The sequence below is a fragment of the Bactrocera tryoni genome, chromosome 2 (genome assembly GCF_016617805.1).
Source record: "Bactrocera tryoni isolate S06 chromosome 2, CSIRO_BtryS06_freeze2, whole genome shotgun sequence".
Classification (NCBI taxonomy): Eukaryota; Metazoa; Arthropoda; class Insecta; order Diptera; family Tephritidae; genus Bactrocera; species Bactrocera tryoni.
Genome location: NC_052500.1, coordinates 83,988,503 through 84,011,009, shown reverse-complemented (window position 1 = coordinate 84,011,009; position 22,507 = coordinate 83,988,503). Strand labels below are relative to the sequence as shown.

The 22,507-nt window shown below is 36.7% G+C and overlaps 1 protein-coding gene and 1 non-coding gene across 2 annotated transcripts in view; one reads left to right on the top strand and one right to left on the bottom strand.

Moving 5' to 3' along the window:
• LOC120769106 (centaurin-gamma-1A) overlaps positions 1-21,982 on the bottom strand; it is a 289,994-nt gene extending 268,012 nt beyond the window's left edge. The window contains exon 1 of the mRNA XM_040095966.1: positions 21,396-21,982. Coding sequence (XP_039951900.1) covers positions 21,396-21,729 — 334 coding nt within the window. The 5' untranslated portion in view covers positions 21,730-21,982. The remainder of the gene's footprint in view (positions 1-21,395) is intronic.
• On the top strand, positions 12,951-13,023 carry Trnak-uuu. The gene has a single exon. It is a non-coding gene; the product is annotated as a tRNA-Lys (tRNA).
• Positions 21,983-22,507: the final 525 nt, after the last annotated feature.

The window sequence follows — 22,507 nt, the reverse complement described above, 5'->3', positions numbered from 1 at the left end:
TCCTGACATGTTGATGTACGCCACCAAAAACGTTAAATACGCCTTTTGAAAAGATATATAGTGATAATGAGTGATTTCCGAGCGTTACGTTATCTATTTTTAATCTACGTGGCAATCAATGTTAGCGCTGTTTTTATCACTCTTGTCTCTATGATACATAAGAAAACAGCAAAGCGTGTCTGCCCACGCAACCATCGCACATACATAATTGATTTCCCTAGCGGCGATTTGTTTAATAAGATGACTAACTCTGCGTCTATCTAACATACCCATTTCTCGAGGCATACTTTTCAGTATCTGTTAAAATGTGTTATCTTATATAAAACTCAATAAGTAACAATAATAAGTAAGTTTATTGAATCTATTAAAATAACCGCTTCGGGAGTTGAGTGTTGCATTTGTAAGTGATCAATTAGGCTTTAAGGTTTTATGATCTCAAGTGCATTGTTAAGGGCTTCAAGGGGCTTGTACATTAGGGTGCATCAATTTAAATGAAGAAATGAATAAGTACACTCTAAGAACTATAATAGATATTAGAAGAGTGACTTGCCTCGTAGATTAATTTTGCAAATTTGTATATTCTCTTGATTGCATAAACCATCTCCAAGAGAATATCCGAAAAAAAGGAACCTTGCAATGAAAAAGATTTTGCTGCTTAAATTATATCAAATCGGGAAACTATTTTTTACTTTGAGTGGATTCAGGTAATGATCGAAAGAATAATCAAAATTTTGATTTTTGACAAAAAGGCGGCTTCTCAAAATAAAAATTTGTTTCTGAAAAATTTTACACTTCACATCACCCTTTCTTACAAAATCGAAATTGTTATCAAAAGCCCTTTTTCTTCGATTATTACTTGACAAAAAATATCAAAAAAGGTTGCCAGAAATTTTCAAGTCAAAAGGTCTAGCCGTTTCGGGAAAATCTCTTTCACTGACTCTGAAAACAGTGTTTCGAGAAATCTTGCGACGAAAAAGATTTTACTGCTTAAAAGTATCTCGAGTTGGAAAACCAGTTTTTCACCTTAGGTGGAATCAGGTAATGATGGAACAAAGAATAAAAATTTCGATTTTCGACAAAATGGCGGATCTCAAAAAAATAGTTTTGAAAAATTTTACACTTCGTAGGGTCTTACAAAACCGAAATTATTATAAAACATCCTATTTCTTTGATCTTTACTTAACAGATATATCTAAGAAGGTTGTATGAACTTTTCAAGTTGATCGGTCAAGTTGTTTCGGAGAAACTTTCCTTCCTGACTCTGAAAACAGTGTTTCGAGAAAAAATTTATTAACGGGGATATTCTAGTCTAGATGTAAAAATCGATTTTGTTTTAATATATTTAAAGGTTAACTTTTCAAGAATATGTCTACAAGAGAATTTTTCAGAATTCAATCTATTTTTGGAAATAAAGAGTTTTTGCTGATCCGATATCCAAACGGGTTCATCTGAAGTTGAAACTTTAAACGATTTCTCAGGTTCTACCGAACCGATTTACGAGAAATTTTCGGAGAGTATTTTTATAGACTTTTCAATGTCTGGAAGTATCAATATCCTCGAATTTATGTTTTTATTATCAAAAATAAAAAATTATAATAAATTACAGTCAAATAGTGGTGTAAAAACTAATTATGCAATCTTTCTGTAAAACCAGATATTGCGATCTAGAATACTAGCCAGTTAAAATTTTTTTTTGTTTCACATTGCTAGGAGGTTTTGAAACATGGGTATGATCATCTCTTTAAAGGTTTGGAAGCCGATTACACTATTCTTCTGACAAATACGATCATATCGCCGAAACTATTTTGCAGATCAACTTCAAAACTTCGAAGAATATTCTCCAAAATATGTACATACTTTCGATTTTTATTTGAACAAAATAAATTTTTGGAAATCTATAAGTGAATATAACCTCTTAACATGAAGTAATTATATTATGCAAACTTAAAACTTAACAAAACTCTCTCTGGATCACACAAAGCGATACACTTACGAGTACATTATTTTATGACAATCACGAGAGCACAAGTAAACACATTAAAACCATTCTTAAATCGGGATTGCATTGTTTAGTGATAAGTATGCATTGATAAGCGAATCATAATAATGGATATTTTAATTAAATCGTGACAACGTTGTAATTCTATAACAACGAAAAAGTAAACATCAGTGAATGCAAATAAATCGATGAAGCGTACACGATGCACTTAGTTGATGAATTAGCTGAAGAATCAGGGTTCGGATATTCGATACACAAAACAGCTGCAACGATCGTGGCAATAAACTTTGTGTTTGCTTTGCTTTGAATGATTGAAAAGACAATTAAGTGCGAAAGCAAAAACAGACTGCATGTGTGGGCTGTATGTAGAGCGCTGAAAAGTACACGCTTTATAGTCTTTTACGCTACAAGAGTGCTGATAATAAGTAAACCTGATAGCAGGAAACCCACAATGAACAACATGCCACACCGATTGGCTAACAAAATATAAATAAAAAGGTCAGGGGCACAAAAGGCCGTTAAAACTGGAGTGGGTTACTTGAGTTACAGTGACGCATATTAGACACAAACGAGAGGATCGCTTCCAAATTCAGTAACACTGTTAGTGGCAAAGTATGTTTTCAAATGTATACTTATTTATCGTAAGCAAAGTTGTAAGGTATGAAGATTTATAACGTAGAAGCCATAAATTTTCACTATGATTTAGTTTTTAATGAGAATAAATCTCCGTTTTTGACCTGCTTTCCACCACACACACACCGTTGACCGGCTTTCATGTAGTCCAAATAGAAAATAAATGAAGCGCGCCCGAAAACTGAAACCAGTTTGGATTTCAGTTTCAGACAAACTTTGGACGCACACATACGCTGTACGTAGAGCGCCGCCAACCGCCGGTAAGGCGCTCAAATTACGCATACTAAACTGGTTTCTTCCGACAGTTTTTTGCTTGCATTTTCATGCAAACCCGGCTTCATCAGTGTTTTGTGTACGTACTTCCTTGTGAGGTTCGTGCAACGACGATTCTTTTATTGTTTGCTTTGTTTCCCTTTCGTAAATTTTGTGTTTTTTGTTTTGCTTTCCTTTCTTGATCACCCTTCTGCTGTTTCGGCTGCATTGTTACTCTTGCGCGTGCGTTTGTTGTTTCTTTTACGATTTGTTGATTTTTCAAACGCAATCTTAACCGCTAAGTAAGCATTCTCGTTTTAGGCATAAAGACTGCCTGCTCCCTTGACCGGTGAACACAGACATACATACACCGAAATTCATAACAAGAATACCATGGAACTTATTGAAAGCTGGTCACGACATGCTCGGCTACAATTGCAAAGACCACAACAGCGCTTCCTCTGCTGACTGTGTGTCTACAAAAAAAAAAAGATTCTGCTGCTCATTCAATTACCTTACAATGGCTGCCAGCCGAGAGCACCTAAGCTGATTTATTGTAAAAAATATACAAAAACAAAATGTACGTTGGCTTTTGTCAAATTGACATTACTAAATAGCTCTTCCCTTCGCCGCACAGTCTACAGACATCTTATTTCCGACTTTTTTAACAAGTACTTTATTAACATGTATTTGAAAGGATACGCTAACACATTTGTAATTTTCCCGTTTGTCAAGCGTCGAGTGGAGCAAATTTTGGTTTTGTTCGGCTGCTCTCAACTGTCACGAGTTGGTTCTACGCAGAGTCATTTGCTTTATGGGCTGACTTTGACGCTTCAGCTTGTTGCTCTGAAGGCTTTTTATTTGTAAAACCTTTTCCGTTGATTGTTCTTTGTTGTGCTTAACCGAAAGTTGACACAATTCCTGGGAATGTGCAGACATTTAATAGGGTTTTAATGTCGCTCATGTGTTATGCCATATAATAATCTTGTTGACTGCTTGTTATGTGAACAAGATATGGGTTGATGGGTAAAAACTTAATAGAAAGAAATACATTTTGAGTTGACGAGATAAAATCTAGGCCTGAAAAGAGTTAGAACAGCCGGCAAGTGTAGGCTGATGAACAACTAATTGAAGCATCAAAAAAATAATACTGGAATTAATTAACCAAATATGTATGTACCATTTTGGTCGAGCACTTCTTACCATTTTTCCGCTACAGACATTACTCTATCAGTGTAAATCGTTTCTGGTTTCTCGGCGAAAAACTGTGACAAATAATTTTCAGAGCCTTCTCTTGAAGACAATTTTAATTCATTTAAGGAGTTCTGCATTGACCGAAACAAATGGTAGTCCGATGGTGCAAGGTCAGGGCTATTTGGTGGACGCATCAATACTACCCAGCCGAGCTCTCCCAGTTTTTGCCCAGTCATCAAAAATGTGTGTGGTCTAGCGTTGTCCTGATGAAAGACGAAGCCCTTTCAGTTGATCAGTTATGGCAGTTTTTTTTTAGTTGCTTGCAATCTCATCAGTTGTTGACAGTAAAATGTAGAATCAATCGTTCGACCATGCTGGAGCGGATGATAGTGAATGATTCCTTTCCAATCCCACCAAACACCACAACCTTCGAGGCGTCAATCCTGGCTTTGGGACCATTTGCTGAGCTTCACCACTCTTGGACCATGAACTTTTTCGCACATTATTGTCGTATTTGATCCACTTTTCGTCTCCTATTACCATTGGTTTCAGAAATAGTTCGATTTCATTTCGTTTCAGCAAAGAATCGCATATGTTAATTCGGTCCATTAAATTCTTCACAGACAATTTAAGTGGTACCCAAACATCAAGCTTCTTTTTGTAGCCAGCCTTTATTAAATGGTTCAAAACCGTTTGATGATGAATGCCAAGTTCCTTAGCGATGTCATGGCTGCTTATGTGACGGTCCTGGTCAATCTTTTCCATAACGATAACGTTAGGTCGACCAGAGCGAGGTGCATCTTTCACATCGAAATTTCCACCTATCTATTAGTAGTATAGGCTGATGGGCAACTAATTGAAGCTTCCAAAAATATAATGCTGGAAAATATTAATTTTTAAAAGAGTTCACCCTGACATGTCTAAGACAGTCTGAACATTCGTATTCTCCAAATTTATTATAGCAAAACATGACGTAGCTTCAGAAGCTATCGAAACCAAAATAAAAAGTAAAGAAATTGACAACACACCCCCGAATCTATAGATTAAAAGCAGTGAGCAATAAAAATGCAACAAAACGGCACATTTGGCAATCCAAAAGTGGAATGCGCACAAACCAATCAACAACGAAGCGAGAAACCGAACAAAACACTTTTACCAAATGAAAACTGGCGCCAAGTGCTAACTAGAAAAAATTATAAGCTGACCGAAAAAACAACAATTTGAACACAAAAAACATATTATGAATGAGTGGTCGATGTTCGAAATAAAAACAAAATCCAAAACTGACTAAGCAAAACAGATGAACATACCGGAAAAATACGAAAAATATTTGTCGGTGTGGAGTAAGTTTATTGACCACACAAGGCGCAGGTATTTTACGAATGTTGCAATACAACTGCATACAAGCTTAGAGTATTCGTTCCAACACATATGAAACAAGCTATTGAGACAATCAATAAACGAGATTAAGTAACGTCAAAGCACATGCCATTATTGCTGTCTTTGCAAGAAGGTTTTATGGAACAGTAGTGGTCACTTGTATTTGACTGTTGGTATAAAAAAAAAAAAACAAATATCATAAAGGAAAGTCTATAGGCAACCACAAAAGCTCTCAGCTATAAATTTTTAAGGAAGGAAGGATCCCAAAATATTGTATCACCTGTCGCTAACGTCAAGAAGTTGGAGGAAGCTGGCACTGCAAAACTTCACACTGAAACTGTTCGGACGATTCTTGATTTCACCTAATTTCAAAGCGTAAACACCACGACATAAGCCACACTTACCGAAGAAAAATAATGCCAATTTTTTAGTAAATTCCAAATAATAGATCTACCGTGATAACGAATTTTATGATTTCATAATTTTATAGATGAGTCTAAATTTAGTTTACTACGATCTGATGGTCGTCGTTTGACATAGCGTAAGGAACTCAAAGTGCTAAAAGATAAAGAATGATATATATACGTGGCGTAATGGAAGCAACTTGTAGGCAGTGGGTGCAAATGGCGTCGACAATATTGTTTTCATCAACCTTAAAGGGTGTTAAAAGTTGAATTTATGCAAACGTTATTTCTCACACTTTAGAATGCAACATAAAATTTTTGACAACGACAAAGTTGATCCCGCAAATAATTTCGGAGATACGAGCATGTTTTAGAGTATGTTAAGACATTTTTCTCGAAATGGTATTGTGGGAGTCGGTTAATAAAATTTCTCCGAAACAGATAGACTAATCAATTTAAAATTTTCATACGGCCTTCTTAAATAAATTTGTCATATAATGATCGAAAGAATACAATTATTGATATTTCAAAACAAAAAAAAAATTTTGGAAACCGTCATTTGCCAAAATTAAATTTTTGACTTAACGCTTTGTATATCATTTACTCATTCATTTATAGAGAGATTTGTTTGAAAATTTGTTAAGTAGAATTCTTCTTCAAAAAAAGCACAAACTAAACCATTTTCACAGACTTGGAAGTGGAGAGATAATTCCTTAGGAGAAGAAAGAAGTCAAGCTTTAGCAATAATAACACTTTATAATACCCCTGGTCTAGAAAAAGGGAAGATGGAGTCATGTGTAGAAAGTGAGGAAAGTTCTCCGAGCGTCATTCACTTGGAAGTGGCCAGAAACGATTCTTTTACACGATTTCCCATCTCAGACCAAGCATTCTCTGGGAAATAAAAGAACATCCGTTTAAAGCCGAACTAAAGTGCGAAAGCGAACCATCTCTCCGTAGGGTTGTGCTGTGGGTTTAGGTCCGCCACCTAAAAAACACCCCAATGAAGAGGAAACAAGAGCTTTGGAAGAGATACTCTCCTTTTGATGACGACTATGGCAAACGCATGAACGATTACGATTTACTGCAATCTAGCTGTTTGATGTCCTCGTAAAAGTAAAATAATGGACGAGATAAGGACTGAAACGAGTGGCATTTACTACAGTGGCTGTATAAAGGAGCGTAAATTCGGTGTAGGATTTGTGGTGGGAGAGAGACCCCGCAGCCGAATCCTAAAAGTGTTCGACGCAGTACCCGCCGGGGGAAGCAGAGGAAAAGGAAGACCTCCACTCCGTTGGAGAGATCAGGAAACCGCGTACTGTCTAAGTCAGTAAAGAAAAAGAAGTCTAGAAAAAATTGATCTTTTTTCATAAATATTGAAAAATATCTCTCTAACAAAATTTTCAAAATGCAAATTATTTCCGAAGTTATATCCGTTTAAACGTCGTTGCAACTGAACCGATTTGAGCTTTGGATGAAACTAAAACTGATTACTGTGTTCAACAACTTAAAAAGTCATAAACGAGCTAACTCTCAATAGCAAATGCAGATGATGGCAGCAAAGCGAGCACAAATAAGACGATAAAATACAGAGGCTAGCAGAATCAATAAAGTCAACAGCTTTTATGTCCAGCATAAATGAATTTTTAATATTTATTAGCGAATTTCTTGGCTCTCAAGCAACTACGGGCAACGCTCAGACACAAAATGCTGTGAATAAAAACGAGCAAGTAGTGGGAGGCAAAATGCATACACATTTTACGTACTTACATATAGCAACAATGTATTTATATGGTCTTACAGCGATAAATAAACAGCAACACCCGCGCCCAACTGCCGACTGGTGTTGGCAGCTAATTTAAATGCAAAACGCACTTCATCTTTCATTCATTCATTGAATTTAGCGCTGTTTGCACACACACACATATTTGCTTTTTGATTGCACTTTTAAAACGGAAGTTGCTGGCTGTCCATCTTCGCTTTGACGCTGCGCTGGCACCCCTTTAATTTTCCACTTTTTGTCGCAATTTCATTCTGTTGCTGTTGCTGCTTTTGGCAAAAAGCGCACTTTGCATGCAGCAATCGTACTGCTACTCGTTTTTTTCTCGATTTTCCTGCAATAAACGCTAGGAAAGTCAGCAAAAAATGTGACAAAATAAAGCCGGCACCGGCTGAACCGGCTGCCATTCATTATCAATGTCAACGCAGTCACTGCATGCTGTTGGTGGGCGTATGCACAACTTCACATACTTGTCGACTCGTAGACAGACACACACCCACACCTCGTGCCGACAGATGCCACTTGTTGTTGCTTTCTATTTCTGGCCGGAAAGTGGTGCTGCAGCGATTTTTTGCTGGCATTAAAACAACAAAAAATGTGTAATTCGCTGAAAAAATATGCAATTTTTATGCAGGAATTCTTGTTGTTGCTGAATTTTGATCGACGAAGTGCTTTCAACACACCTTTTATGCACATAAAAACACTATTCTAACCTCACTTCTCTCATACGTGGGAGTTCCTGTCAAAAACAAACATATATTACTTTATTACGGTCAACTTCTCAGCGCATGAATCTATTTTTCCGACTACAATCAAACGACATCATTCTCCGGTTCCTTCCTGCTTATCATTCGCTCTTTAATCAGTACATATATTTTGGTCGATAAAAAGATTTCACTTTCTTTGTCTAAGAATCGTGTTTTGATTTAGTGAGTTCGACTTCATAAGTGAGTGATTTACTGGCAGATGTCAACTGAATTTATAGCTTCAGATGTGGGAAGTGAACTTTGGCAGAAAGCTGTGCCAGTGGCGAGAGAAAATCGCTTAAAAATTAATGGATGAATGCATGAAGAGCTTCTCAAGTAACGTTATAAAGCTGCTGATGCAAATGTATGATGCAAATCCAAGGCACATATTTGTTATAAATATCGAAAAAAATAATCGAAAAAATATAAGTTTTGAGAACTTAATAATTATTCGTAAAACACTATTTTATTACACTTTTAAATTGATCACATAGCGATGGTCACCTTATGATTGTATTCTCCTTAGTTCTCCATTTAATACAGCGAATTTAGACTGTCATTGCTATTAACCTTCCGATAATGAAATGTCAGTTTTTATACTTAAGCGCCATTTAACAAAACTGTCAAATGAAAATCGTAATTTGCTGCGATGAGTTGATTGCATATGTTCTGCGGCACCGATGCACCCACACAATGAAACTGCATATTAAATGCTATTGGCACATACCCTGTAGGAATATTTTCTGTTCACAGCAGTAAATAGAAAGTGTTTGAGCAATTTGACTACAATTTCAAAAAAAAAAAATTAAATTGCAATTATCTTAAAATTCGATTACAAAATTAATTGGTTTTCATATTTAAGGGGGTATTCTAGTCTAAAATGAAAAAACAAAAAAAAAATAGATTTCTTTATATTTAGAATATTTAAGTATTCAAGACTATGTCTAGAAGGGGATTTTCCAAACTTCAAATTTTCGAAGATATGCAGTGGCTCACAGGTTATTTCATGCATATAAAATTGCAAAATTTAAAATGATATATATTGACAACAAAAACACATATCGAAATAATTCAAACTACTAGTTTTTAATATGAATGTGTAGTTTATAAAATACATATACTCCTTCTTCTAGCTGGCATGGAGTCAACTAATTTTTTGTACTTTTTGTTGCAATTTTATTCTCTTCCAAAATAGCACTTTTTGGAGTTTCCTTATTACTTATGCGCTACTTACGGATGTTATCTTCCAAAAAAAAAACTATAAATTCCCAATCGGGTGATTGGGCCGGTGAATTCATTAGATGTGAACAATTCCATATTAGCCAGGTCTACACTATTGACGATTTGTGCTTAGGATCATTGTCCTGATAAGACCGGAAATTATGACGTATCTCAAGTTTCTCGCCACGTCGGATTAAATTTTATTTTAATATATTAAGGTACATACAATGTTTTGTCCATAACACTCTCAACAAATACCAAATTCCAACGCCGCCTCTAGACATACATACATGCCTATAGCATAACACTGCCCCCACCATGTTTATCAATTTTGACCTAGTGTTACATTTCTGAAGCTCAGTATTGGGTTTCCGTCTCATGTAAGCCATTCCATCTGAGCTGAAAAGGTTGAATTTCGACCCGTCAGCAAAAATTAGTGTTCCAGAAGTTAAAATCCTTGGTTTTCTTTAATTTTACGCACAATTAAACGCTGGCCAAGGGATATAACTTGGAAGTTAGAAAAAAATGCATGATTTTTAAGAAGCATTTCATTTAATAAATAAATATGTAAATATAGTTTAGCGCTAATTATGAACAATTTTAGATTCCCTCGTTCTCGTAGCCGATCTCCAGCAAGACGTCCGAAGAAAGGAGTCAGTCTGTGAGGTTAAGGTTTCTACTTTAAATTGCCTTGAATCCAGAAATAAATAGTTTTTGTTAAAAATTTACACTTCATACGACACTCTCTGTCATTTTAATTTGCCTTACTGAGTCGAAATTATTATCGAAAAATATTTTTTCCTCCATCATTATCTGGCGCATACATATACATAAGTACATACATATCTCTAAAAATTCTGTGTGCAAATGTCAAGTCGATCGGTTGTACAAATAACTCTATGGGCCGGATCAACCTCAAATTATCGAGAAATGTTCTCAAATATATGAGAAATCGATATATAAACATCGATTTTTGAAATTTACAAGTTCATATAACACCTTAACATTCATACATTCTTTTTTGGCATTACGCATAAAAATTACCAAAATATTCACAGTCAGAAACTGATATTTTTTCTTACGGATGTCTCGACAGAAAGCTCCATAATTTTATTCGCATGGCATTTGCAATGTATTGGAGAAGTGACTGAGTTAAAAAATTTTTATTTTATTGCCAAATCACGCAAAACGATTTTTATGGTGTTTGGGTTAATACAAAATATATCGTATATGAATATTCCATCAAATACATGTGGGAGCGTTTGTAATCATTCGTATAGAACATGAAGGTATGTAATCATGCAAAATTTCGCTACGGAAAGGTCTGAGCAAATCTGTTGCAATCACAGTGGTCACAATGCGAACGACCGACAGGACACGAAACGAAGGGGAGCGTACGACAAGCGACAATACAGTTAGTATGCAACAAGCGAGTGCCTGACACATACCGACGCCTGTCCGACGCGTTTCCGCTGAATAGACACGTGCCGACACCCGCTCACATACATACATACATATCTATGTATGTAGACGCGTATATTCAAACAGTGTTTGCAAGTAGTTGGAGTATAAATACATATATACACACATATATTCATATTTACATATGTATGCTTGTTGTGACATTATCACTTTGGAGATTTTCGGTCGAAAATGCATGGCATGCAATTTGACGCAACCATGGCGTTGGGGCTGGCATTGGCTCGACGGCAAGCGAGCGGAGCGGTGCGGTAACAGATGGCAACAATGGCTTATCGAATGGCAGGCAATCTACGTTGACGCTGCGGCTGCGGTGTGAGGCTTCGACGCGGCAATTGGAACAACTTGTTGGGTGGCAGAGGCTGCCACAGTGCCGCAATAGTTGCAACAACAGCAAGAAAAGCAACAAAACAACCGCTTGTTGATGATTTGGAGCAGCAATTGCTGCTACTGCTGCTTTTATTTGCTGCAACATTGCAGATGAAGTGTTAATGTTGTGAGTGTTGATGCCGCTCATTGTTGCCACAGAGCGCGCGGTATGGTGGCTACATTTTATTTTCGTGCTAAGATCGGTGTTATTGCCCCCGATGTTACACATTGCAGCGCACACACACTTATACTTTGCACAAAATGTGCCGGTTTACATGAATTTGTGTTGGTGTTGTAAGGTGTAAGCTGCAGCATGAAAAATGTGAGAATCAGCGAAAATGAAGGTGAGCGTGTGTGCGAGTACTAAGGCGACCAAAAGGGAGAGAAATCTAAAGTAAAAGCAATCTGTAAGGATAAACGGAAGTGCGAATGGGTGGCGCACGTCTGCATTCTTCCATGTATATACATACCACCAGCAGCAATCCTTAACCGTCAACTACTTTTGTGATTACTCTTTTCCTGCTGCCTTGCCCACCCCTGCGCAGCCTGAGAAAAAAAATTCGGTAGACGCGGCTGAAAGGCAATTAAACGTGATTTATTGCCACCGATACTGTGTTCCCAGCGCAATTGTTGTTGTTTTCATTTTGGTGGTATTGTTGTTGGTGGAGTATATGGCGCTGACACGTAATTCGACATTGTTAAAATTTTTATTGCCACAAATGACTTTTGCCGTGGCATTCCTTAACGCAATTGACTAAATTCCTGTTATAGCCAGACATGTGTACATGTGTATGTATGTATAGGCATTGCAAATATATAAGTGAGTTACTGCGGTGTATTAATAGCTGTACATACTATATGTATGTATGTACATACATACATATGTATGGTATGTTGTACGAAAGTTCCAAATGTTAAAACAAAGCTGAAAAAAGCAATCGGGCGCTAAAATGCTCCAGCTGTGACATGGTCCCACGATTAATGTGAGCAATATTTTTCATTCAAATATTGGAATATACAAACTTGTGCTCCTATAAAAATGAAACGCTTAACGAAAATTCTCCCAGCGGAACATCCCACAACACACATGAACAAATTTCCAAAGTGGGTATGTACCATTACTCATAACAAACAAACGCCTTCTTTTGAGCTGCTGGATTCAAAAAAAATATATAAATATATACATATATGTACATATGTCATTACTCAAAACACACACCTTCTTTCAAGTAAGCATATAACTTGGATGCGACTTCTAAAGAAGGGTTGCCATTGAAGTGCTTAAAAAAAGAAATTCAGAATTTAAGATCAAAGCTGACCTAACCTAAAAATCCGTTCTAATACTTCTGGGAAATCTTCCGAAAACTTCCACTTCGATCCGTTCTAAAATGTTTTACTTTTTTCTTATCATCCCTTCAGCGCCTAACATGCAAACACATACCCGAATAGAGTGAAGAGTGTATAGAACAAAGCATTTCGCTGGAGTAAAAATATGTGCCCGGGTAGCTCAGTCGGTAGAGCATTGGACTTTTAATCCAAGGGTCCAGGGTTCAAGTCCCTGCTCGGGCGAGAGCAATTTTTTTATTTAAAATTTTTTTATTTAATATTTTCAAAACGGTGTTTGAGGTAGAGTAATTTGATGTTAGATTTATATGCCACTAGATTTGAAATGGTTGTTTTAAATGCACGATTTAATGATTTGTCGTTCTATTTCACACGTATGTCATAATCTTAATCTTTACATTGGATAGTCGAAAAAGTATTTTCGTATTTGGTCAATAGAAGTGGCAGTCGTATATCTCCAGTGTAACCAATCAGATTTTATCATACCATAGAGTGTTGGAAAGGTGAGACTTTAAGCTTCATTTAACAAAAAAAAAATTAAATTCGGGAAAGTTGAAAAAAAGTTACAGCTGTTCAAAAATGAGGGAAAATAATGAAGAAATTCGCGATATTTTGAAATTTTTGTATAAAAAAGGGAAGAATGCCACGCAAGCCACTAAACAAATTTGTGAAGTTTACGGAGACGATGCTGTATCAGTTCGTGTAGCACAACAATGGTTCACTCGCTTCCGTTCTGAAAATTTCGATGTGAAAAATCCACCTCTCTCCGGTCGCCGTATCTTTGAAACAGTCGATGAAATTATAGAAAAGATTGACCAGGACCGTTACATAAGCAGCCATGACATCGCTAACGAACTTAACCTTCACTGAACTGATAATATAGCAGCAAGCAATCGAAAAAACGGCCAGAACTGATGAACAGAAAGAGTTTTGCCTTCCATCACGACAAGGCTAGACTACACACATCTTTGATGACTCGGTAAAAACTGAGAGAGCTTGGCTGGGAAGTTTTGATGCGTCCACCATATGGCCCTGACCCAGCACTATCGGACTATCATTTGTTTCGGTCAATGCAGAGCCTCTTAATGGAGTAAAGTTGGCTTCAAGAGAAGGCTGTGCAAATTACTTGTCGCAGTTTTTCGCCGAGAAACCAGAAAAGTATTACACAGCAGTTTACGACAAAAATTTGTCACTTTCGCTTATTCCATCAATTCTGACAAATTCGTGACACATTTCTCATTACAAACGCATTTCGCCAGCCACACTGGCTCCCCTCGAACCACATAACAAAAAAAAAATATTAGAATACTGCGGCAAATAAAAGAAGGTAGTTTGAGTGCTTTAAGATGCTAAGTAAACTTCATTTATTCACTTCGCTTTGGCGAAACACCCGCAAGCCCAAGTAATTGAATCTATTTGTTACTGCTTTACTGCCGCACACACATAAACAAGACACGATTATCGGCGTGAGCAGCAAGAACATAAGCCGCCACCTAAGCGCATCCCCAAAACAGCCTACACCTACAGAAATGGGTCCCAGCTGCCAGTCAATCAGTCCTTGCCGTGCCGCAAACGAGTGCCATTGTTGTTGCTGCATTGATTTGTTGGCAAGCGAGAGACAGACATGACTAAACGCACAAAAGCTACTCATCACTGCTTCGCACAAAGACACCGCTGAGACCGACGACGACGACCCATTTCTTTCGAATTTGCTCCCCTTACTTCCCACACCTCATGACGAAAGGTTTCCTTTGTGCGCACGTACTTTCACTGCTTTCTTCACAGAGCACAGAGCCTGCCCATTCCAGTCAGGCAGACTGCGCGCAACTCAGCTGGCAACTCGTCAAAATCATTTGTGGCAACTTTGCGCAAAAATCCCATTGTGCACTTACAGAGATAATTGCGAAATTCCATACCCCCACACACAAACACACAAAGTCACTAGCGGCGCACCGTTATTCCCAGCCACATATCCTTCAACATCCGCCGATAAAAATCTACCGAAAAAATACCCGCTTCTAAGCATGGTTTTACTCTGCGCAGCGCATCTTGGCCATATCACCGGAAGGCTGCCGAGCGACGGCTCTTGGGGTGGCAATAAGAAATTGTTGCTGTCGCTGGTTAAAGTTGTCTTGAAGCGTGCATGTGGTTCTGGCAAGTTGGCTTTGGCTACCAACACCATGCGAATTGCTGCGCCGTGACCACCCGCTGGCCACAAGCCATATGCACCGAGTTAGCTGGCTTCAAAGTTTGGCGTTTTCAACCCTCTACCCCCAAAAGAAGACAACTAAGTATATACATATGTATGTATGTAGATGTATATTGGTATACAGTTACTCACTGTTGCTGCCGACGCTGGTTTGGTCTTTTTACAGTTTTTATTTTCCCTATATCTATGCTAGTTTCCCAATTGCCATCTATCGATTCGCCGCATAGCAATAAAGTTCACGGCATTTAACTTTTTATTTGCTATTGCGATGCTGCAATTTCGTATAGAATTGTGCAACACTGAAATTTTCCAATATTGCACGAAGAAAGTACACAACTCTGCCCATTTTATGGCCCCAATAAAGGGAAATGAAACTAGAAATCAAATTGCAATTGATTTTAAACCTCATAGGGCTATTAGAAGGCGTCACAAAATGCTACAGATGGATTAAGACCATCAAAATAAACGCCCTTGGACTATATTTTTATAGTTTTAGTACCACATAAACCACGTAACATAATTAACTTAATAACATCGAAATATCTTTCATTTTTTCATTCATTTTCAATTTCGGCATGTTAGATGAAGTTCATGCAAGCAGAATACCCGGTTAATTAGACCTCGACAAAATGTACTAAGTTTCCCGCAAAGTGTGTAACACCCAGCTGGAAACGTCAGAGACCTGAGATAAGCTGACTAGATTTAGTCATGTCCATCTGTCTATGTGTATCTATACGAACTAGTCTCTCAATTTTTAATATATCGATTTATAATTTAGTACACAGTCTTTTCTTTCCAAGAAGCTCCTAATTTTTCGGAACCCCCGATAGCACTCCACTTCTTTTCCTTTGGCAATACAACCGTGGGTCGGTCTGGGCCGAGAACACGACACTGCACCAGTTGCCTCTATCCTTTGCGAGTTCACGCCAGTTACACATCCTAAAGACAAACTGAACGCTAAGCACTAGGTCATTCCGTTGGATGTGTGGGCGCCCTTTCTTCCGTTGTCAACCCATGGGTCTCGAGTCGAAAAAGCTTTTCGCTTGAGCATCATCTAGCAAGTCAACGACATGATCTAACCAGCGCATTCGTTGGATTTTTATGCATTTAACTATATCCATGATGCCGTGGAGCCCATACAGTTCGTGGTTCCATCTTCTTCAATACTTGTTATTCACGCGGTTGGCTGCAAAGAACTCCCGAGGAACATTTCTCTCGAATACTCAAAGCGCTTTGTCATCTCGGGTCGTCATCGTCCATGCTTCTATGCCGTATGATAGGACAGGAATAATGAGAGACTTACAGAGCGTAATTTTTGTTTGTTGAGATACGGATCTGTAGCACCTGTTCGCAAGAGTTATTTTGCGCTTGAATTCCAGGCTAAGATTATTGGTAGCATAAATTCTACTCTGGTTTTGAGATAAGAAAAGTTGCTAACATTTTTAAATTTATAGCTGCCAACAGTGACGTAGTCCACAAGACACGTGGGATCTGTGCAAGTGGCCTGCAGGTACTTTATCTTGCCACAATGTACCACAAGACCAACCGTTTTCACTTCTTTTGAGCTGATGGCTCGGTTATTAAGGCCTACGATGTCAAAATCATCTGCGTACCCCAGTAGCATTGTACTTTCGGAATAGACAGTGCCACTGCGGATCAGATGTACATGTACAGCGCCACTTTTTCAAACATTATGGTACCCTGTCTAAAACTCAACTAGTATCGAACGGCTCACAGAGCCCCTTCTCGATTTTGACAGAACTGCAGGTTGTGTCCGACGTCACAACCTCTTAGCCGTATGAGTTTAGCGGGTTTTCTTGCTTTATTAACAGATTAAAAAGCGAGCGAACCGTTGGCCATTTATGTTTTTGAGTTTAGATATTCATATAGTTGCTATAAGATATTCAGCTGTAAGTGTATTGTTGCTTAGGTGCAACCGAAGTTTCGTTTTTTCTTGTTTTTTTTTCATTCAAGTACAATAGATATATGCAATGAGTCTAGTGGGTAATACTTCTTAATAATTTATTTTGAAAGCGTTTCCGTTTTTGATTAAAAAAAAGAACATTTCGAGTTAAATTCTGATCCAACTAAAAATCATTTCAGTAATGCTTTCAAATACTAAACGTATTCACATAAACCAACAAATTAAGCGATTAACAACATAAAAAGAAATATTGTAATTTAAAACAAAACCAAAACCAAACAATTAAGTAACAAAACTAAAAATAAACACCATGACGTCAAAATTTGTATTTGTGTATCATTAGGGCTCACAAGCTTGTTCTCGCCGCCCTCCAACATTAGAAGTTAGGAATTTCACACAACAAGTGTGCACCGACGCCCACCAACAACCCGGCCCAGTGATGAGTACAGATTTAACTGTCAGCGGGCCATGTAGGCAGCAAACACACGAAAATCGAGACATCATATAACACATGCTACAAACACTCACATACATACATACATATCTACATATTTATAAACATAAACTCATTTAGACACTTTTTCATGTATTCGAATGGGCAAACGAGCGTTCTTGACATGTTTTGGAAGACTTAACGATTTTCCCGCAGCCGAGAAACGCGAAACAGTCGCCTGTGAAGCACATGTGTGCGTGTGTCCGTGTGTGGATGAGCATTGAAACATATTTTTCGTATGTGCCAGTCATTGATTTGACAGTTCGAAATTCGACAACGCGATTGAGCGATGAATTTTCTTGTTGTGCGTAAGTGAATGATTGATTTTCCATGTTCGCGAGGCAATTACAAGCAAATACGCAGTAAGGAACGACAGAAGTGAAGTGGAAGCCAATATGATGGATGCGCCACTTGTCGTCTACTTTTCGGCACTTACATATAAAGAAAAGACTTCCGAGATAGAAATATTGAGACGAAAGTATTGTAATGAAAGCGCATTGTTGCGGAAATGTGTAGATAATGTTTTTCAAAAAGCGTGCAGTCATTCGCAATAAGAGAGAGCTTATCAGCCGACCTTCGGTACCAAGCGCACATGTAGGGTATACCTTCCATTTCACGTCGAGTGTCATGCAGTATTTCGAACCACTCGTATAAGTAAAATTTAACAAGTGCGTCGACAAAACTTGTTATTTGCCAACTGTCATATGGTTGTCAAAAATTGACGTTCCGCAGTATTTTCGATCAGCTGTCAGTTGCTTATGGCATTGTTGAAATTTATTCATCTTTTTAAGAGCTTACATAAACTTATGATTTTCAAAAAATCGTTTTTTTTACATATAAATATATCGAATGTTCATACAAAGATATTCTCTGAAAATTTGAACTTGATCTGGCAAATAGTTTCGGAGATGTGAGTTTATTTGCAGGAAGTTTTGAACTGCGTTTCTATTTTTTTTTGAAACGCCGTTTTCAGAGTCGGCCAGGAAAATTTCTCCGAAAGCTGGACCAATCGATTTGAAATCTTCACAAGACCTTTTTGATAGATTTTTCAGGTTATGGGCGAAGGATAAACATTCTCGATAATAATTTCAATTTTTCTCAAAAATCCAATTTTTTTTAGAAAAATCGACAATTTTTTCGAAGCCGCCATTTTATCAAAAATCAAAATTTTGATCATTATTTTTGGCTTTTGGATTTGGGATAATTTTTAGAAGAAAAATCTTCCTCGCCGCAAGATATTTTTTCTTACTTGGTGTAGGTACATATGCGGACCAAAGGGAATCCAAAATTTTTAAAATTGATTACAAATGTTTATTGTAGATTAAATTATATGAATATATATGTATTATTTTTATTTATTAAGTAAAAAAAAATATCTCATAAAAAAAATCAAAAAAATCACGTTTTTCTGACTTCCAAGTTGAAATATCATCTTAAGAGGTTATAAAGCGTCGAAAAAAGGCAATAAATATTTCTACTACGCATTTTTTGTAAGTTACTTGTTAAATTACATGATTCCAGAAAAAATGTTAAAAAAGTTAAAATTAGTAGCTGATGAATGTGGGGTCTCCAAAAATTGGTACGAGATCATATCGATTTCAACTCTCCTAGTACTCTGAAACCAAAAAACCGTATTAGGGGGTTACCTTTGTTATTCTCAAAACTGTGTTTTTGAAGTCGGTTAGCAAAATTTTTCCAAAAATTTCAAAATTTCTTTGTTAATAGGCATATGTTTGTAACAATAAAAAATTCCATAAAATACTTTATTCTTTATATGAGAAAATTTTTGAAAAAAGGCTGTTTTTTAACCGAGGAAACCCACGTAAACTCTTAATCTAGAACAATGTTGCAATATATAGCACTACGGAAAAGTTGGACAACATTTTTTCTACGAAATGCCGACTAACTAAAAAACTATTTTTTACCACTATTTTTAGACTAGAACACTCCGTTAAGCAGTTGATTGGCGTCGATTTTTGCCAGTATCGGCGTCGAAACTCTGTTTTAGGTCACTAAACGAACTTTCAAATTTTTTTTATAGAAAAAGAGCAGATTATTTGTAGTGTCATAGAAGAATTCTTGTGAAAACTAGCAACATTCCCAATAATATTCGAGCGCTATATGAGCTGTATTTCGCTCGCTACCTAATGAATACCCCATTCAGCTTAGTTTTTCCGTTTTGCGCACTTGCCCACACATTTCAAATGTAAACAAGTCATTTCTAGATAGCGCAACTCTTCCGCAGCTGCTTTCATTGCCCGCCCTGATGTCGCAATGTGACTTACATACACTCGTGCATTATTGATTGCGTTACGTTGTGGTTTTCACGGTTTGTTTTATTATTTTTATAATGAGAAATATTATTTACATACACACCTACTTACATACAAGCAACGTGCCTATGATTTTACGAAGGCATACATATAAAAAGTATTTGCCCAGGCTGCGCGTATACCTACCATATGTAAGTATGTATGTATGGTATGTAGTTTACTGTTTATTCAGATATAAATTTACATATGCCATATGCAAGTAGGACTGAGTGGAAGGCCTAAGAAAATACGAGTGTCTTATGGTAAGCGCACGGCGCCCAAGGTCGTTGCTAATCGAAGACGTTTACAAGGTTTCCCCCGTCGTGGAAATTCAATAATTTAAACGATGGAAACTGCCGTGATTATTTGCGATTCTCTATAATTGCTATAAAAAAGCATTTGTACGTATTTATATTTATTTGTAAATTCTTATGGGTCTTGTGGGTTTTGAGACTTAATTTGGATTGAAACTTTGTTTTCGATGTCAGATTTTTAATTGCTTTTTAATTTTGCGTCAAATTTGTAATCGTTTTTATTCATATGCTCGCCCACAGTAGCTAAACTCATTTTCATTAGAATGATCTTATTTAGAGAAATCCTATAAATCTATTAAAAAGGCATTTTGTGATTATTTTTTCTCTCCCTAATAAGGCAAATAGCATTTATGTGTGTTCATGGTATGTATGTATGTATTAACAATAGCGAAAAACAAATTGAACTGAAATCGATTAGTAGCAGTGACTTTCACCAAAAGTATACACATACTGGCAAAGTGATTATACTACTCATATGAAAAATATATTTCGTATTATGTATACATTTATACACATATGTCTGTATATACAGTTATGAACAACACAATAGGATTCCTTAAGATTGGCAAAACTTCAATTTTAATGCCTTATTGCCAACCAAACCGCAACCCAAAAAGAAAGAAAGAAAAATGGGTTTTTCGACAATAGAGTTAAAGTAATGGATTGGCCTCCTTGGAATCTCCAGACCTAAATCCCATAGAAAATTTGTGAAAAATAGTCAAGGAATGCGTAGGTTAGTTTAGGTTAAGCTGGTAGGCTGTTGAGCCACGCATAGACCAGTTTTGGTCCTTTGCGATATCAGACGGAGTTCAGTTACGAGGTCCATGAGGAAAAGAAAAAATCTATGGTTTAAGTGTCTCCAATTCACTACTTTGTTTAACAGTTGTTGATGAAAGGACTACTTTTAACGGTTTTTGGTTTTATGGATATCTTTTATAAAACAAATGTCCAAATTTGCACTGATTCTAAAATTCGAGGTGTGAAAGTCTGCAATCCTTACTTGTAAAAAGTGCAAATTTTTCACAAGAACATGGTATGGGATTATTTTTATTATTTTAATCGTCTACGATATTGATAAGAGAACAATATATGTATAGCAATTAATATAGGAAAACTACACACAAGTAAGTATAACTGTAAATAAAAATGTATTGCACGATTGCCGCTCCGCTCGCCATGAATCAATTTCCCATTGCAAATAGACAACCGAGTGTGTTATACCGTTCGATTTAGCGCAAACTCATGCACCTCTCCCTCCACTGATTTCAGCGCATTTCTTCACCTATTTGTATGCATATTTTTGCAGTATATTTTGTGTGTGTGAGTGTAGTAGCTGCGCACTTACCTTCAATACAAACGACGTGATCGCGAATCTGCTGGGCGATCTGTGCATCGGCGATTGGCAGCAAATCGATTAAATCGTAAATTGCATAAATCGATGGATGTACGCTTTCGAAACGTTGTATTTCTTGACGTATGGCCAGCGAATTGCTGATCAATGGTTGAGGCTGCTGTTGTTGCTGCACACCATGTTGTTGCTGTGACGGCAACATCGGCAGCGGAGGCTGCGATTGCGGCAACAGTGATGGATGGTGATGCGGCAGCGGTGGTGGCGGCGGCAAATGGTGATGGTGGTGCCGCGTTACAGGTGGCGGCGTTTGGTGTTGATAATTATTCATTTTAGAAATGATTTAAACTCACAAAAACAGCAGAAAAACTATATTATTTATTGCAGACGGAGAACTGACACACAATTTTTTTCACAATTTCTTTTTCTTTTATTTGTTTGCTTCAATTTAAGAGATACACAAACAAATAATTATTTTTCACATTTTCCCACACTTGGCATTTACATATGCAAATTGCGACTAGTATTTTTATTTTCTTTTATTTATTTTTTGCTTTAATTCAAACTTCAATATTTCAGTTATACTATATTTTTTCACAATTATTTAATTTTAACGAATATTTATATTTTTCGCATTTGCCTGCAATAGAAGTGGTATTGATAATAATTTGCATATATGAATTTGAACTTAAAAACTCATTAGCATACATACATATGTACATATGTATGTACATACAGATGAAAAAAAATAAATTAACTTATAATAAATACATTTTAACAACATTTCATTAAATTTTGTCTGCATATAACTCAGTTTCAGCAAAGTCTGTTATACTATGTTTGTAGTTTACGCTGTTCCGAAAATTAAAAAAATCTCACTCAATGGTATTTCAAATTATAAAAGCATAAAATAATAATGCTATTTAAGACAAATTAAAAAATCTAACTCCACGATAAAAAAAAATTTACTTACAACGAACCAAACAATTTAATGAACTGGAGTAAAGCAATTACATATACATATGCATTCAGAGGTTGTTACTACTAAACAATGTAGCAAACAGTTATACTTCTGCCATAAAACAATTCGAGCAATAAACAAATCGACC